At 37.0% G+C, this 19,004-nt stretch overlaps 2 protein-coding genes and 1 long non-coding RNA gene across 10 annotated transcripts; 1 reads left to right on the top strand and 2 right to left on the bottom strand.

Annotated features, from left to right (window-relative positions):
- Window positions 1–46: 46 nt before the first annotated feature.
- Window positions 47–1,627, bottom strand: LOC145730711 (uncharacterized). 2 transcript variants are annotated; one of them, XM_081982066.1, is made up of 6 exons: window positions 1,469–1,627; window positions 732–842; window positions 598–678; window positions 460–540; window positions 251–406; window positions 47–198 (listed from the first exon to the last, which is right to left on the bottom strand). In XM_081982066.1, the coding sequence occupies exons 2-6, from the start codon at window positions 837–839 to the stop codon at window positions 133–135; spliced, it is 492 nt and encodes a 163-aa protein (XP_081838192.1). In that variant the 5' UTR covers window positions 840–842; window positions 1,469–1,627; the 3' UTR covers window positions 47–132. The 2 variants fall into 2 exon arrangements, with proteins under 2 accessions (XP_081838192.1, XP_081838193.1); XM_081982067.1 differs by lacking the exon at window positions 1,469–1,627 and adding an exon at window positions 1,188–1,309.
- A 905-nt stretch (window positions 1,628–2,532) lies between these two features.
- On the bottom strand, window positions 2,533–16,968 carry Prosap (SH3 and multiple ankyrin repeat domains prosap). Of its 7 annotated transcripts, none has more exons than XM_081982049.1 (20): window positions 16,572–16,968; window positions 15,633–15,813; window positions 15,077–15,094; window positions 10,368–10,493; window positions 10,056–10,236; window positions 8,988–9,307; window positions 8,668–8,929; window positions 7,731–7,937; window positions 7,195–7,392; window positions 6,899–7,136; window positions 6,687–6,847; window positions 6,500–6,633; window positions 6,204–6,447; window positions 5,843–6,150; window positions 5,518–5,794; window positions 5,208–5,460; window positions 4,904–5,143; window positions 4,569–4,843; window positions 4,313–4,510; window positions 2,533–4,258 (listed from the first exon to the last, which is right to left on the bottom strand). In XM_081982049.1, exons 1-20 carry the CDS (start codon window positions 16,640–16,642, stop codon window positions 4,173–4,175), a joined length of 3,978 nt encoding a protein of 1,325 aa, XP_081838175.1. In that variant the 5' UTR covers window positions 16,643–16,968; the 3' UTR covers window positions 2,533–4,172. The 7 variants fall into 7 exon arrangements, with proteins under 7 accessions (XP_081838175.1, XP_081838176.1, XP_081838180.1 ...); XM_081982050.1 differs by having other exon boundaries at window positions 2,533–4,262; window positions 4,317–4,510; window positions 5,843–6,141; window positions 16,572–16,966; XM_081982054.1 differs by having other exon boundaries at window positions 2,533–4,262; window positions 4,317–4,510; window positions 5,843–6,141; window positions 7,195–7,371; window positions 16,572–16,966.
- A 186-nt stretch (window positions 16,969–17,154) lies between these two features.
- LOC145730716 (uncharacterized) lies at window positions 17,155–18,033 on the top strand. Its single transcript, XR_014178665.1, has 3 exons — window positions 17,155–17,476; window positions 17,538–17,691; window positions 17,792–18,033. It is a non-coding gene; the product is annotated as an uncharacterized LOC145730716 (long non-coding RNA).
- The last annotated feature ends 971 nt before the right edge of the window (window positions 18,034–19,004 follow it).

The raw sequence follows: 19,004 nt of genomic DNA, 5'->3' as shown, positions 1-19,004 counted from the left end.
TACTGGGAGCGTCTCCTAAAAACTGCACAGGTTACATACCTGAAGGTTTTATCTGCTGAACGTTTTAATAAATAAAAAAATCTATTCCAAACAATCTATCACAGTAAAACTAAAAATATAATAGTAATAATACTACAAAAACTTTGATACTTCTTTTGTGACGTTTCTCTGGTATTCCCTTTGTGTGACTTTGGATTGCTGTAAAAAAAATCATTTTGAAGTATAGTTAATTCAATTTTTCTAAGCTTACTTTTAGGGCATCTTGAAGCTCAATATTGAACAACCGTGTCAGTCCTTTTAAATTCCTTTGGATAATACGATTAAATTCACTACGAGTGATTTTATATGGTGCGGCAGTTGTAGTTACGTTTGTATCTGTACTGGATGGTGTTGCTGTTTCAGTCACCTAAAGTTAACCAAAATGTTAGTTTTTTTGAGTGGAAGTGATTACAAATTTACCTTGGGAGCATTTTCTGGAAGAAAATTGTTATTAATCATGTTGTTGACTTTGCTGTATGTATCTTTAGTGTCAGTGTATTGCTGAAAATCAGATCAGATTCAATTGATTTCATCTAATAAAATTCTTCATATACTTACCTCTCCAATAACGGAGAACAAAGTTTTAAAAAATCCAGGTTTTTCGCTTCCTCTTTTAATGCGACTAATATGTCGAAGGGGCTGAAAGAAGGAATGAGTAAGTAAAAATTACTTCCTTAATTTTACGTAAATACCTTATTTGGAAAATTTTCTATTATTATCAAATCATCGTTCTGTGATGACGTTATCACAGAGAACGTTAGGCAAAGACAGCAAAATCGAATTATTGCAGCTTGGGACATTTCCTGAAAATGGTATTTCATTAGTTACACATTTTTGTAATTGTACTCAGCTATAGAGAGAACTGTTGATCAGAAACCATCGAATATTCGTGTGCAGAAAAATTATGCAAGCAGATGTAACGAGCGAGGGCTTTCACTTATCCAAGGTAGTTTCTTGACCGGTCAAATTTATTCGGTCATCGTTATTGCAGTTTACCAAGTGTTTTGTTAGTTTATAAAAAATATTATTTACAACAAAATGCAGTTTAAATTTTATGCTGCTCAATAATTATGCGGTTGTTGGTGACCTTGCCCTACACACTTATTGCATTCATTCTTTTGCAGTTAACTTTTACTTGTAAAACTTACTTTGAATTGTTATTAAACACTTACGCTAGAGTTGATTTAAAATCATCCTCTACGTGATTCTATATTTGTTTAACACCAAACCTTAAACCATATCATATAGAAATAATTTTAAGAAAGGAAAGCGAGTATAATAGTAGAGAGTAGGTCAAATCTAAGCCATTTGTTGTTTTCTCGTTCTCTCTCTCTTTTTCTGCATTCTACTATCTAGCTAGTCTAGTTATTTGTAATTTCTACCAGAAGTGCAACAATTTAAATCGATCGATCTAAGTAAAAATACTTACAGGTAGTAGAAAAACTGTGTTGGATCACAAACTCACACATAAACCAAAAACACTTCCATTCAAGTTAATGGGGCAGCAAATAAAAGCATACTTCTATAATGTAGAATGTCGCCGATATGACTTCCCCCTATATGCTGTAGTGTTATGTCAAGTCTGTCAAGGTCGCAAACACTCATTAACCAACATACTTTCTTATATAATTTGAATGTGTTAATGATTACTGGGTTCTTCTTCATTTAACCGCTATTAATATCTTTTATTGTTGTAAATATTTTGTTATTAGTTAATGAATAAGTTCCCACATAACAAATATAGTATATTTATGTGAAAAATACATGCCAGGCATATGACTAGCCGCATATGAACTTGAGAATATGTCTGGCTGTACAAATTTAACTTTTTAAATATTCCAATAATTATATGCCAGGGGTATGTCTGAGAAGTGAAAACTGGTCTCTATAGTATAGTTTGTTATAAATTGAAAACAGTTTCGTAAAATTGTTACAAGATATAACACACTATTTCAAACTGAATGATTAAATGAGAATATTGAAAATATAGTATAAAGTATAAATGGATACAAGAAAAGCAAAATACGAATACTTATGTCTTATTACTACATCCGTTGAGCTAATTCAAGCACAAGAAGATTACAACGCGTAAACTAAACTACAACTACAAAGATTACTAAATTTCCGCCTACATCAATGTTATTTTTAGATTCCTGAGAAACATGCCTGGCACATGAACTAAAGGAACAAAGTAATATGCCAGGCACATATTGGGAATATACTTTCATATATCTGGCATATATTTGAGAATATACCTCTGTCCGAAAGTAACTGCCAGGCATACAATTTTGCTATGTGGGTTACCATTAGTTTTAGTATTTATTCACACGTCATTATAAGGGCTAAAAGTGAAAAAACTTGAACAACTAGTCTGCTTTATTTTTACTTTAGCGCCCGTGGTCCTAAGAGATGGGCCGTAAAAGTAAACAAATGTGCGTAAATTTTTAAATTTAAAAGTAGCTTATTAAGATCTCACTTTGTAATAAAACCATGTTATACATAATGAAATACTTATATTGAAATATATGTAGAGAGATTCAAGTACAAGAACTCTGTGGATTGATTGATGAGAAACAAAAGTATAAGCAAGTGCCTATATATAGTGTTTCATACAAAGTTTCATATCAATCATTAGAGTCTTGGTTGTGACACTCTGTAAATATACAAAAGTCTAATATTCCGTACAGGTGCAAAATTCATACATTCAATTTACTTAAATAAACCAGAAAACTATACACAAAACTGAACCGCACTAAAATACAATTTAATAGGACGTATCATTATTTGAAGACAATAAGAGTGCCGATAGGAGTATTTGAAGCTTCTAGAACAATTAGCCATCAGAGTAAGAAGAAAGGCACTTTAATTCCCAAAACGTATGTGTAAAATTAATCAAAATGGATGGAGTTTAAAGGGCTAAATTATAGTTTATCTTTAACGCACGAAATGTTTAATTATTACGAAACTCATGAGTAATTAAAAAACACGTTTCTCCTATGATCTAAACGAGTTATACAGTGCACGTCAGTCTCGACTTTTTAACATTATGGTAGGTATAAAGTGATCTAATTTAATAATAATTATCAGCTTCGCATAATATGTTTGAGGTGTGTTTGAGACGATGATATTCCTATTTATTACGTTATAAAATGCGAATTAATGTTGACTAGGGTGGCAGTGTTTACTAAACCTCTATTAATATCAGTAAACATGTTTAATACCGTGTTTTATTCGTATCTATTTACAATTACGTGTAGTAACAACAAGATTAGGACATGAAAATAATAATAAATAAACATATAGGAAAAGCCAAATAATGTCTAATATGATCGTAGTATGGCAGGAATTTTCGAATTAATATTGTGCATTTAGGGTCACTTTATTTAAGAAATGGCAGTACCTAGAACTTAACTTTAGGTTATTGGTTCACACAAAACGTGCTTGAGACTTAGTAGTGTAATTGCAGAACGTTCCTCTTATGAATGTATAAATAAATACTAATTATTTCACTATCCACATTGATCTTTTTGTATAAAGATGCACTTTTTACGTTAACAAACTTTACGTATTTAATTAATCTAGGCTCCAAAACGACCTGATTTAAAATTGCAAATAAAAGAGTGCATCTCTTATTTACAATAGTTGTTTTTACATAGGCCAAGTAATAATTGACGGAGCGTATAGTAATATAAATTAAGAAAAAATGTTGAATCGTCTATCTCGTTAACGTTAAGGAATATTTTAACTGGGAGAAACGCAAAAAATATCAAATTAAAATAATTCCTTTAATATCTACGATCATAAGCCAACAGTAGCTTATTAACTAATATTAATTATCCACAAAAAAGCGACAATAATTTAACAGCATAGATCACACGTAGGTACAATAGAAAATTAAACAGAAAGTAGTACATAAAAAAATAGTTTTAAAACTTTACTGAGCGTTTTTTATAAAAAAATATGTACACGTATTATTCGATTAGGACCGGTCCAAGTAAAATATTCCATTCGTAGCTTCTAGCTAGAAACTTACAAAATAATTTCACAGATACATTGAGTATAAAAATGTTAGTTGCAATAGAGTTGAAACTTAAATCTAAACGCGACCATGTGTATTTCAATCCCTCTATTATTTATTGACTGTGCAGTCGACCTTGCTTCATTCTATTTGGTTGAGCATTTAAGGATGGCACACCTTTAGGGACTGCCCCGACTATTCGCACCTGAAAAAGACATTTTTGAATTACTGGAAAAGGTAGTTTGCGTTGAAATTTTACCCTGGTAACTTGTCGGTTATCGCTGAATTGAGGGGGAGGAGCTACCACTAATTCGTCGCTGGGCAAAAGGGCCGCAGCTTGACTTTCGTTAAATTCGGGCGGTGGCGGCAAACAGAAATCTTCTTTTTCGTCGTTTTCGTTTTCAATCGGAGGCGGCAATTGGGCCAGGGACATCGCATGTCTTTTTAGAAGACCTGTGGATTAATGTTAAGGTTTAATTTGATAATAATTCTTTTAGGAAACCACACTTACTGGCTTGTGGCCGTTGAAGTCGAAGAGTCGACTGATCCGAATTCGATTGATAATCCGAATTAGACACATTCGTAATTTCCTGATCCGAACTAACGCCCGACGAACTATTGTCTCCATCTTCCACTGTTTCCGCTATATCGCCACTCGGTCCGGTTTGCTTTTTGAAAAAATCATCCGGATACGATTTTGACGATTTCAGTTTTGATCTGGTTTTTTGAATTTCGTCTACGCTAAAGCTGTGAGGCACTGAGTTACTGCCCGAACTACTGCTGCCACTACATAACCGAGAAAAAAGTGTTAGCTTGACTATAATTCATATAAAACTTATTTCGAACCTTGTATTACTATTGCCGCTATTTTCCACCGGTTGTAGCTGTACCGATGATAATCTGCCAGCTAATCCAGTAATATCTCTTTGTTCAGCTTCACTATCGACATCCGAATCCGTGCAACTGTAGTCCGGTTCGGGAGTGGTTGGCGGGCCATTAGAGTGTCCAATTTGGACTAAATTCGAGGCGGATTTGCTAGTGGGAATCTTCTTTCGTTTTCCCCTGTTGCTTGCAGACGAATTTGATCTGTGAGTTTCGTATAAATAATGTAAGTAAGTTTGAAAACATAACGAAATAATTCTATATCTACCTTGTTTGAGTTCGAAATGGCTGAGCATAGGGATTAGTATGCACTTGAGCTGGTACACAAACGCTTTCCGGTCCAGAATGTGCATTAATCGACTGATATTGAGTGGTTGACTGTTTCATACTTTGAGACTTTCTTAAGATTGGTCTAGCTGATTGAGACGCCGCATTTTTTGACCTATACCCGACAGTCTTTAGATCGTCCGGAGCTGCGTACAGCTTTGCGTTAGCCGCAGGATTAAACGAGGACACCACGTCTAAGTTATCAAATAAAAATTAACAATTATTTACTTTAATTTTTCAACTAAGATTACTTTCTGATAAAACGTCGTTTTGTAAATTTTCAGAACGTGGCCTAGGTATTTCAAATTTCAATACTTGAGGTGGAGGCGGTGGTGGATGAGTAGGAGGCGGCAAATTTCTGTTCACTCCCATGAACGCTCCAAGGTCTTCTTGGCTTCGATGATTTTTACTGGTAGGTAGCTTACGTGATGAGTTTAGATAAGCGACTTCTTGAGCCAGATCTGGGGTACTGTGGAAGTTCCTCCGCAGCTCTTGACCACCAAAAATATCCAGGAATTTTGATTTACCCTACAAACGACTGATGTAACTTTGTCAACCACGAGAAAATGTACTTACCTTAGAACGGTTTCGTTTCATTTCAGCAACGCTGGCATACACTCGCCCTTTTGTTGTTGAATTACCACTGCTAATGCTAATGGTATCAAAACTGTGTTGATTTGAATTACTCATGTCATGTTGTTTGTGAAACATCTCGAGCAGGGCCGTATGAGGCAACCGTGTAGACATAGGCCTTTGTCTTATGGACGCGGTCCTGTGTTGCACTGGCGTATTACTTCCAGTATCACAGGGAGTGTGCTGGATCGATTCGGCCGAACTCGATTTTGCCAAGTCATCAGTCTCATCTCTATCTCCTCCTAATGTTACTATACATGAAGATAAAAATTATTTCTGTTAAGGAAGAGGTAAAAAAACTTACCTAAACCGCCTACTAAGCTTTTAGCTCTCGCTCTGCCAATGCTTAAGGTAGTTTTAGGATCCCTCCTGGGAGGTAGGGGTGCTTGAGCGGAACGACCTAAAGTTCCGCTTAGGCCACCCATTTTTCGGGGTAACGTAGAAACTTGCCTAGTTGAGGACGGATTGTCTACTGAATCCTCTCCTGGAAGGTTGGCAGATCGACTCATGTGCATGCCGTGGGCGTTTGGAGGATCCCAACTGATAACCTATTCGGAACTGGTATAATTAAACTCCAAAACTACATACTAATGGACTTACAGTCATTTGCACTAGGTTGCCCGACTTCCGAATCAAGTCCACCACGTGTTCGTGCGATGCCGAGGACACGTCTTCATTGTTGATTTTGAGCAGAAAGTCTCCCCTCTTCAATCCGGCCATGTCGGCCACTCCACCTGAATCAGTTGAGTTATTTTCTTACACTCAAGTGTTTGGAAATTTGGTTTACCTGGATCCACATCATCCAGGTATTGAAGAGCAGGGCACTTTTCGGACGGAGTCATTTCCATTAAAGGCGACATGGCTTTGGCTCCGCGCAGAATAAAGCCGAAACCTTTGCGGCCTTTATGTAAAACGACAGTTCTCGGTTCCAATCCCACTGCGGAATACCTGTAAACAACATTTTAACACAAAGTTTGGCTTTGGGAAAATTAGCGTTACGATTTTTTCGTTCTGGGTGCTGTGGCATATTGCTTGGTGGTACTTTCACGCCGGCCTACTACACGAGCCATCGTCTGAGATAAGGTTGGTATTCTCGCGTCACGTGCGACAATCATAGAGGGCTGAATGGAATGACGTAGCTTCACTTCCTGTACGCAATGAGCAGGAAATAGGCCCGATCTATTTCCGGTGCTGCGCACATTACCCTCTAAGAAACCATCATCTGTCGCTCCTGTTACTATTAAATCAAAATCCACAAATATTTCTATTCCTATATGTAATAATAAATTGCTCACCTTCAATTAATTCACCTTCCCTAATACTGATGTGACCTTTTTCTTTTGGTATATAGGACTCGATGCAAACGACGGTGCTGCCCGGCATCGATATACTACAATTAGTGGTGTCCGAGTTGGCGGTACCGACGCCTGAACTGTCACTGATGATGTCACTAGTGTCGCCGAGACTCTTGTCTGCAACACCCAGTGCGAGCACTGAGTAAGATTACACCAATTATGACACATTATGCTATATGGATGTACTATAACAGTGGCGTACACGGATTGCATTAATAACAGTAATAAGTTGTACGTAATTCAATACATGTCTTTTGAATTTTTAATATAAAAGTCTAACAAGAAAAAGTTCGAAAATGTAAACTGATATAAAATTCGCGCTACACCAATCTAAATAACAATGCGAAATAGAGGTGCATTCTATGAGAAAAATATAGTCATCATTCCAGTTTAAAGTCAAGCATAAAGTTATGATACAGAGATTAAAAAAACAGTAAAAAAACAGATGGAAAGAAACATGTAAATTGACAGCTTACCTGTCACAATGCTGGCGGTGTCCATTTCGAGTACCACGCTTCCGTCACTGAAACTAGAACTCGCAGAACTGAAAGGAATGGAAGATCGATCGCTAGGACAGGGAGATGACGGGGGCAGATTTAAGGTACTCAAAGATGGGGCTCTAGTCAGAAACCCTACTGCACTGCGTCTTTTAGGATTGTAGCTGGGGGGGCCGCGGAAAGGGACTGAAAAAGTAGCGTTGCAACAGAAAGAGGCATGCCAACAATTAACATTTTTAGATAAAGAACGTTGAGCTGCATAGACGGCCAATCAAACATTAAAAAAAAAAATGATATTTTATTCCGATTGAATCTAGAAGCTCAACCTTCAATTATAAAAAAAACATGCAGTTTAAGTTAAAAACGTGTTTATTTAGTAATTTTTACACTAAAGGGTATATTTCCTAAAACCTTTGAGAGGCTGCTCTATTTGTGCAATAATGCAAATGCATTCTATCAATTTGTTTGGAAAACTAAAAATTTTAGTGTGTTTTTTGTGCTTATTTTACCTAATTTAAGGTCCTTTGGTATAAATATGCCCTTTGCATTGGAACCCTTCTGGAGCAAAATAAAAAATTGACAATTTTGACAAAAAATTTTATTTTTCCAATTTCCATCCAAATCGCCTAATTTAAAGTCCTTTCAAAATTATCAGTAGTCTCTCAAATGCCAGTTTAAACCACAACCTTTTGTTGTTTTATATTTTTTGCAAGAGTTTTTTTCTGATTTTCGGATTACTTATAATCGCAAGTATTATCTCGTTTATCTACTTTTAATATGGTGTCATTAGCAGGATTTGTATTGATAATAACCTTTGCACATTTAGATTAACTACTAATATACGAAATTAAACTAATGATTGGCATGCAAAACGAACACAAGCACAAAAACTTAACTATTACCGGAAATAACTTACCGACATCTTCCTGGCGGTAATTTTGAATGAGTTCGGCCAAATCCATGTTGCCGGCAATGACAGCCACTTGACAGGGCGTCTGATTGGCGTAATTTAAGGCTTGACGGTCTGCTCCACGAAAAAGTAATTGACGCGCGCAAGATTCCTGTCCGTTGACCGCGCACACGTGCAGAGGCGTGTTTCCTGACGCATTATGTGCATTCATGTCCGCACCGTAAAACAAAAGATGCTCCAAATGTTTAAGGAGACCATGTTTACATGCCTGAAAATTACAAATCAATTATTTTGTCATTGTTTTATAAGGAAGAAATTAAACTGACCTGGTGAACTTCTTGCCATCCTTGAGTGTCTGCGGCTCCAGTGGTAGCGTGATCGTGCAGTAAAGTTTCGGCAAAAACCGGGTCCACGTTAGGATGTATAGTAAAGTACAAAGGCGTGAGCCCTTTGTTGTCTTTGTAGTTCGGAGATGCCCCGAGCTCTAGCAGAGTTTTCAGAGCCTCTAAACTTCGGTGCTCTACCGCCCTATGTAGAGCCGTGGACCCATCTTTGGTACGATAATCCAAAATAGCTCCACCGTTTACTAGCGCCATTAGAACTTTGGAAGGTTTTTTAATACCGGTGGCTAATGTTAAAGGACTTTCTGAAAACATAAGAATAAAGATGTTAAAACATGAGTTGCATATTCGTAATTATACAAAGCATGCAGATAGTTGCTAATTGAAAATAATCATTTTACGTAACAATAATATTATTCAATAGTTAACTAATTATAATTGTGTAACAGTATCGCGATTGGAAATAATCAAAACAAGTGTCGATACGTGTGACAATGATTAAAATGCTCTCAAATATTCTACAAGACAATATGGGTGTGGTGTGGTCTATTATAACATTGTTTAATTAACTACGACTAACTGTATTAATGTGCTATTGCATTTTCATGCAATAAAATATTCAGATATGCGGTAGTTAATCTTAGATAAGCTGAATGTGTGTTCACCTAATTTCTGAAAAAATCATGAAACAAACAATAAAATTATCATTAGGATAGGGTCACTTATTTCATCTACTAACAAAGTAATTATATTCACATTTAACTTGTGGTTATCTTCATGGTTTTCAAATTGAAACTAAAAATTGAGGGAAGTCATTATAAATTATTATTAGTAAAGCATTTTTTACTGGGTTACATAAATTTGAACTTTACATTTTGAGATATCCATTAAATAATATACTTAGTTAAAACTGTGTCATTTGGTATTAACGATATAATGGTTTTTAAGCTAGGGATTTTCTTCAAATTAGTAAAACCATATCAATCACTAGCAACATGACTTAACCGAATTAAATAACATAAACTTGGATAATAACTATCTGAATAATTTTACCTCCAGAATCATGACAGTGAAAATTGGGATCCAGTCCTTTCGAGCACATCTTAGTAATTTTCTCCACTTGTCCGTTTTGCACATAATCCAAGAATCTCCTCAAGTTCGCCCTGGTGTGTAAACTTTTCAGCTGTTTTTCATCTAGAGTTATCATTTTATACACTCTTCGCTTATACTTGAGCTGGAACAGCAATAAAAGTTTCGTGTTAACCACAATAAACATTAGTGCATAAGTCATTAAAACTTTTAACATAAAAAATGATGCAATCAAGTTAATTAGAAATGTTTCACACAGTACAGAATTTTGATTACCTCGAGATAGCCGACAGGTCCGTTAAATGGATAGTCCCCGAGGCGTCGTTCCTCATCCAGAAACTTTCCGGCTCTGCCATTTTCCGGCGGGAAAAACAATCCGTAGTTGAAACTCTCCTTCAACTCCTAAAGACCAAACACATTATCTTGGTTCAATATTGATTAAGTAGGAAATCTCAAAATTGAATAGTAAATCAGGATCGTAAGACTTTTAAGCTTCATGCATGCTGTTAGTTTGAAATTCCTCTGGTTGAAAATTAATTAGTTGAAAAAGTAACTAAATAATTTAACAAAAAGTAGATTGAATGGAATAGTCGGAGTATTTAATCAGGTAGGTATGTGTAAATCACACAAAGAGTATAATTAAAACTTGCAGTGCAATCCATCTACTTTTGTACTGAGAATGAAAAAAAAAATAAAGCTATCAATCTTGGATGCTGCATGCAGAACTACGTTAATCAGGCACGTCTGCAAGAGTTATCTTCGAGCATCAATAATTTGGAATTCATCGCGAATATAAACGTCTTGATGAATGTTTAACTGGCACCACTGCATCTTTACGATTAATAATTTGGTCCGATTCAGATTCAGAATTCTCTTCTCTCTCCGACGGTATCCGCCGACTAATTATATTCGGTCCGAACCAAATAAAAGAACCGAATGACATTGCATTGAAAAACGCACAATCAATCATTCCTAATTACGATCCGTTGTATATGTTAATAATTTATCTTTAAACTGTAAAGCTCGATCATACATACAAAGCATGTCGCGGTATTCAATAAACGTAATAAAAGTTTATCGTTCAGACGCTGAACCGGGTCGTAAGGAGAACTTTTGTTCTTTTGCAAGTTTTATGATCGGCTGGAAAGGCACGTAGGGCATAGTCGCGGACTTAGTTCGTTTTCAAATATAAATCAAACTTAATGGCGAAATGTGCAATTGCTGGTTTCGCAATTTGTTGTCCCGTACACTCGAACTCTTATGTGTGTGTGGCTTATACCTAGTTATTTTTCCTATTTACGCATTACACCTGGTTAATTATATTTGTTGCATTCCATCATTGTTCCAACTGTTTCGTAGGCGGTTAATGTGGCTAGTTAGATAGCGCTACAACTCATACATAAATTAATACTTGTTAAAAAAGAAAAGATTATTGTTTGCGACAACAATTAAGATAGGAATGTGTAAGTCATTTCCTCTAGTTTAATGCTCAACTTGAAAACCTTCACAAGAACTGTTTTTCTAGATACAGGCAGGATATTGTCTGGTTACACTTGACTACCATCCTGAAGAGACTGCAAAGGCCCATGCAGTGCTGCTTGGAAGACTGAAGATGGACCCAGGTATTTCTTGGATCACTTCTCTCCAGCTTCGTGTTTTGCATGGTTTTTTGGGTGCAGAATCTTGCTTTGCCCCGAGCGGTATCACCAAATCTTGATTTAGGGTGAGTATGTTGGATATTAAGCAAATTGCTGCCTGCATTTCCCTTAAGAACTCCATGCCCAAAATAAGGGGTTGTGGTGTATTCTCCAATATCGTTGCTTTAATTTCTAATTTTTTCTCGTAATTGCCTCTGAGCTCCAGTGATGCCAATGTGTCGCCTAGACTTCTTACTTTCTGACCGCCAGCTGTCACAAGCAACGTGGGTGGGTCTCTGATCCTATGTTTTTTGTTGACCAGGAGATGGCTTATCACATTTAGTTCCGCACCTGTGTCAATAATCGCCGGTACGTAATAATCGTTCACAACAGCATTTATGTATAGTATCTTATAGCACGTTGTGCCCCGAGTGGAGAGGGTGACGGGACTTAGTTTTGCCACCCCCTGGAGTTTGGGTGCTGCTGTCTACTTCTACACACAGCAGCAAAGTGGCCTATTTTACCGCAGTTGTAGCACCTGAGCCTGTTGTCATATGTCCTCGTGGATTGGTACTGTCTTTCTGGATTACTGGCATGGTTTGTGCCATAGTCTCTCCTGAGCGGTGGCGGGGTTCTGTAAGGGCGGGGATTGCCAAAAGGTGACTGTCTTTGTTCTACTGGTCCAGCGGCCTGTTCTTCTATTTGATGCTGCGGTCTAAAAGTGAGCGGTGTCGAGAACTTTTCAGGAGCGTTATCTATTGTGATGCAAAGTTTTTTGACTTCGTCCAAGTTCCTAGGTGGGTTATTAGGAAAATTTGTGAGCCAGTAGTATTTAGCTCTTGGTATATCTTTTAGCCCACTCTGGAAAATATCTACGAATTCGTCGAGATCTACGTTTTCTTTGTATTCTTCGTATAGGACCCTTAGATCATAGAAATAATTCTTTGTCTGTTCCAGGTCCCTTTGCTTCCTTTGCCTTAACTTTGCAAGCAAATGGCGACTGTTGATACCGTCGCTAAACTCAGTCTTGAATGCTTGACAAATGTGTTGCCAGTTGCTGTCAGGGTTTGCTGCTTTATATTCTCTATACCAAATGTTTGCGGCGCCCTGCAGGTACGAGTGAAAGTATAGTATTTTTAACGCATCGTTCCAGCTATTGGCCACTGCCGTTCGCTCGTATGTGCCGATAAACTGAGGGGCTGAATCACTGCCCGGGTTGAACGTTGGTGGGCTGATGAATTGAGGTAGTGCGGGTGTTTTTTCCCCTGCCTCAACCGCCGAAATGGTAATGTCCGCCATTTCTCTTGACCCCTTCTTGCCTTCTAATGCTTTATCTCCTTTCTCAGGGTGTACTTGTGCTCCTGTCTCTATCACTGTATTTTCCAGATCGTTTTCTGGTTCTTGTGGCTGCTCAGTGTCTTCCCTTCTTGTATTTGCAAGCGTAAGGGTTAGGTAATCTGTTTCTTGCATCCAAGGGTCTCCTACGCTTGAGCTCCTGTGCCTTGGTTGAATGGGGCTGCTAGGATTTGCTGATCTCAAGTTGTACGCTTTTCTCATTCCTGTTAGGGCGTACGGCTTGGTTTGGCCACAGATATGGAGATCAGTAGCCCCGGGATTCAACAAGGCGCCTCCACCATGTCACGTTTTGGGGGTAGCGCAGGAAGAGAAACAACAACGTAGTACAAGTATGTCTCCTTTATTTTATTCTCAAGACGATGCTTAACCAAATCTTACCCCCAGATTACGAGGGCCGCTAGTACCGCTACAGGCGGGACGCCCATGGAACACTCTCTACGAGGGGGTGCGCGGGGGTGTGTGTGTGTGTGGGTGTGCGTAAGGCCTTCTGATGTGCCGCCAAGCGGAACCCGCTCGATACGAGCAGGGAACCCCTGTAACCGACAAGCCCGAAGGACTTACTTTATGCACAGCAAGCCCCCTTTGAAGTGTCGCCAAGCGAAACCCGCTCGATACGAGCAGGGAACCCCTATGATCGACACTTCCTAAAGGACCTACTTTAGGCGCTGAAAGGGTCAAGAGTCCCGACGGTCACCACTGGGTTGCGCAAGGACTCAAGTCTGTTCAGCCTGGATATCCAAGAAGGTATCGAGCCGTCCGGGCACTAGAAAGTTCGGACTGATGCTCGATAGACCGACCCAGAGACCAGTAATCTTCGATGGCTTGAGACGCTGATTAAATACTCGTCTCATGACCCCAATTTGCCGGTCTCGCTGATTCGGCAGTGCACTGGGGGAGACCGGGGCCAGACTCGGTAACGGAACATGGTGCAACTTATGTTATTCGTGACAATATTACCATTTTAGTACGTTAAACAATCAATAAAATACAGGATAAATTTCATTGTCTCTGTTCTGCATTTTATAGGTATATTCCCTTGCACTATCGTGTACATAGTAAATGAAGAATTACCCATTAAATAGACACTTATGTAAATTATTGTTAACTAATTAACAATCGATCTTCAAACATTTATTTATCTAATCAATATACAAATATGGCAAGCCCAGTTCATTGTTCCTCTCTACAGTATACGAGCAAATAATATAACCAAGTCGGCAAAAAATTGCGACCTTATTAATTACTGATGTAAGCGTAATTACATGCATTATTTGATACTTGAACAGTATGAAATTGGATATTTCTAAAGCGCTTGCTAGTTTTATTTTAATGACAAATAACACTAGAACACCTGACTGCAAAACACCATGATGACAAGGCGTAATAAATTATCTAAGTCTACATGTGTAGCATTTGTTTCACAAGTTTGTGATTAGTCAAAAAAAGTAGCTAAACAGCTTGCTACTTTTCTTGACCAATCACAAACTACAAACACTGCTGTGATTTGTGCAAATGGTGGTAGTTTGTGATGGATTCAAAAAAGCAGCTTTTAGTTTGCTACTTTTTTGACCAGTCACAAACTGTGATTACATTATATTACTAATTCATAGGGATTTCCATTTACTACAACTTACGAAAAATCTGATAAGAAAATTGCGTAAGGCCCATAAAATTACTGACATTTGAAACAACGATAATCATTCAAGGAAATGTGACGCATTTAAACGACACGGCTCAGCCGAAATTTATATTTAGCTATAGTTCCACATATCGTAGATTGGTACGATAAATACCATTGTCGTACTATAATATAGTCCATACTAACCCCGATAAGCAAACATGGAAGATAACAAGTAAGTTGGCGCTTCGATAAAAATAATTATTGTTTTCGTTATCTAGTTTGGCAATATTCCCTGCAATCTAAATATTCTATTCTGAACACAACACATGCACATGCTAAGATACCGTGCACCTTCTATCCAGAATACCTACCCGAAACCAACTTGCCACCTGCGCGTGCCACCAAAACAAAAAAAAAACAATAAATAAAAAAATACAGTGTTTTATATTATACAGAGAATGACACGATTTGTTGGTGATAATAACATGTACATACATTTCGGTGTCACTTTCTCTTGTTTGCGTATTGAGAATAAACTCAAATTTGCCATGTAATAAACTCATACTAATTAAGGAATTTTTTCTCAAGGCGCAAACCTACGCACATTTGCAATGTAATGAAAAATAAGCTCCCTAAAAATCTAACGCAAATATTATCTTGGTAGTCTACGTAAGCACATATTTACATAAAGGTGTAATATTATAAAATCATTTAGTTAATAGAGTTGCAAAGTTAGATAAGCCTCTATACCGTTTACTTGGTTAACTGTTAGTCAATAATATTATAATATTTCAAAAAAAGTGCCAACGTTTGTTAATAACAAACGGTGTATTATGCCAATTAACAGTTATTTAACCTTATTAAAATTATGAATTTTTCATTATTGTTAATAACTGTTTTAAAATTTAATTTTTTGTGAAAGGTTACCTTAGGAAGGGCGGCCAGGCACTGCTGTTTAACATCCCAGACGAGTTGGTCTCGAGGAAATTGCAGGCATTTTTGTACGCTGAGTTCTGGAACGTTGATGCGCACCAGAAGGTAACCTGGATCGTCAGGTCCACCTCGTAGCTCGCCCTCCTCCTCCATAATGAGTGAGCTTTCTTCACATCTATAATAAAAAAAAGACTGTTTTATAACTTATTCACAACATGAGCCAGGTATTGTAACTTTAACACGGATTGTCCATGCTGCCACACCACAAAATGACTGCGGTTACACCAATCAACACTCGTGCGACAATTAAGACTTTTGGAACATGTGGTGACCGACAAGAGTCACTTGTTTTACTCCAGTTTTTGTACACTCTTTTGACTGAGAATTATATGAAAATATTATGTCTTGTAAATCAGTGCATTTATGCAAGTTCATCGTCCAATACTTTTGAGCATTTCTCATCATTTACAAGGACAATTTTGTGGTTATAAAAATTTCTGAATATTTGTTATTCAGTAGAAAATTGTTTCCTGCATTCTTTCGATAAATTTCTAAAGTATGTACAGTACCACTCGTGTGCAAATAATATTTCTTTTTAGAACACATACTTGTTTTCTCTTACTATTGAAATGATTAGACCAATCTGACAAATAAAAACAACTGTTCTATCTCACTATCACAAAATGTATTAGTTTTTGTAATTTACAGCTTTTTTGTACATAACAATGTATATTTGGCATGGAAATGTATAATAAATAGTGGTAGCTGTAACTAATTTAAAATTGCTGATTAATATAGTTTCATTTACGTTACAACAAAGACGTATTATTTCTCAATCGACCACCCAAAGAGAGTGTTAATAATTTTTCTCGTAATAAACACGTTAACAGGTGTCAATATAAAAAAATCGAACAACCGGCAATTAACACTTACATGCTAAAATTGTATCCGGACAAGGAAAAGCTTTCGATGAGCTGGTTGCTCATGTCGCCGGTATCGACCATCGCGGTATCGATCTATTTAATCTAGGAATGTCTTCCACTTCACTGCACCATTGCAACTTCACCTTATTAAATTGTAGAAAAAGAAAAAACGTCGGCCAGCCCGAGAACAGGTTAAACACAATCACGAACTCGATAGAAAACCCAATTTACTATGTACACTGATTGTTGCACGTGAACAAGCAAAGTATTAACTGACAAATAAAGCTGACTTTGGCGGTTTCAGATAGTAAATCTTGATTCAAAGTGTGCGACCCGGACTGGAAAACTCGCATCTTATCTTATCTTATCAAATTCTGAGGAAGGTGCAGGTACTTGCCTAGGTACACTTGAATGTGACACCACTTCCCCTAAACGAAATAAGGCAGTGTGTGTGGGTCTTTGTTAGGAGATATAAGAACGTTCACATCAGTTTACAAGTGGCTCCAGTAGAAAAAAATTATTTGTTAGAGAATGAATCATGTTCGGAGCTCATCAGTTATTATGGCTAAGCAACAATGAAGTTTTAGTACTTTAATCGCAAACTACCATTCAACAGAAAAAACATTATCTGGTGGCGGAAATTATTACACTCGATCATTCCTAAAAAATGCAGAATGATTCATACGTAAATACAACATAATTTTTGAAAGCAGTAATCAACGGTAAAGAGTAAAATTTGATTTGTTATAAACAATTGCAATTTTTCACACCTGCATAATATGGTGACTGTTTTAGTTCAACAGGAAAACTTTCTTTCTTATTATTCAATAATTTAGAATAGATAATAACACTTATTATCTAGTTATAGTCATCTACTCGCATATGGTACTATCTTAATGAATTAACTTTACCTTCGTGAGTAATAGCTATTATTACATGCTCAATGAATAATATAATCTTATCAAAATATTTCCAGCTTTCATAGCATGGAACATTATTAAGTCTTTGCTGCCTGCTACATTTGTCATACCCTCTGAACTACTCAAACTACTAATGCTAGATTGGCTGGTAGAAAGTGTATAAACAATGTACATGAGATGGGCAATTGATCAAGAATCAATTTGACAGTGGTAAAAAGAAGTTGTATAAAATTATTTATGAGGAAGTTTTTTTTTTAACTATAATAAGCATTGAATGTCTTTTACGTCGTGAGAGTGGGATTTTTTTCAGGATAACAATAGAACGTGCAATGACGCCGACGACTTGCCCCGCTCTTCTCGTGAACAAAGATAGGCATTGACCGCACGGTCGCCTCCGCCAAAGTCTCTTCCTGTGTCCCTGAGGGCTCACCATGGTGCCCTCTTATTATTTACATGAAAACGAAGATCATGGGAGGACGGTATTCCGCTTTTTACATTTCCTGCACTGATTTAAAATTCAAATGATACAAATTTTGATTGTTCCATTAAAAACTGTCCAATGACTGAAAAAGCTGCACTGAAACCAGTTGACTGCTACTACCGTATAATACTAAGTACGAAGGCTGTTTTTAATAATTATGTAGGATTGTATTGTTAAAGCCCCGGAAGCCAAATTATAGAATCGACGGCATTTCCAATTCAAATTTGTTAAGTACCAGTTAAAGTGGACGTTTCCTTAGGGAGAAATGCGATTTTGCGTTTAACTATCGGTTAGATTTCGCCATTTACATGAACCCACCTAATTACGTTACCCAGAATAGTAGTACTAGTGTAGAGTGTATGTGTCTCGAAAATGGAACACACTGTATACATTTTTTTTTCAGACTAAGGTTTAGTATAATTTTCAGTTCACCTACATAAAACATAATTTGCCAGTATAGCAGTAATATCGAATAATATCGCATAAAGCGGCAACATTTATTACCACCTTCGCAACCGATTGTGCAACAAATCGTCCTCAGCATAATAAAGTGCTACTTACCGTTAATTTACGGAGGCATATTCTCGGCCTTAAATGGAGTGGAAAAAAATTCCACCTACATCACTTGGCACCACCTTAAGGGGTTCATTCAGTCCTGCAACAAACAGAAGGAAAATTAATATATTTATTACGTAAGTAGGATTAAAATCTCTGGTCCGCATTTTTATACTAAAAACTTACACACAATAATTGATTTGATTTGGTTGACGATTTCTGGTTGATTTCCCCTAACAGTCGAGTAGTTACTATCATTCATCGATAACACGAACCACCGATCAATAAACTGGTCCTTTATAATGTACATGTGAATGTATGGCTGAACTCGAAGTCCGAAAGAAGCCATAAATTCAAAACTTAAACCGCCTTCAGGAGTATTGCTCGCTCTGTATGTCAGTCGGCGTTTTACTTGTATATTATAAATTATATATCGGATAAAATAAATTTCTTCCCGTACCTCCGCGATACAGGTAATTCGATTAAA

Source organism: Ips typographus, linkage group LG6 (genome assembly GCF_016097725.1).
Source record: "Ips typographus isolate SLU linkage group LG6, UJ_Ityp_2.0, whole genome shotgun sequence".
NCBI lineage: Eukaryota > Metazoa > Arthropoda > Insecta > Coleoptera > Curculionidae > Ips > Ips typographus.
Note: the sequence above shows the minus strand (reverse complement) of the source record. Positions and strands in the feature narration are given on the sequence as shown.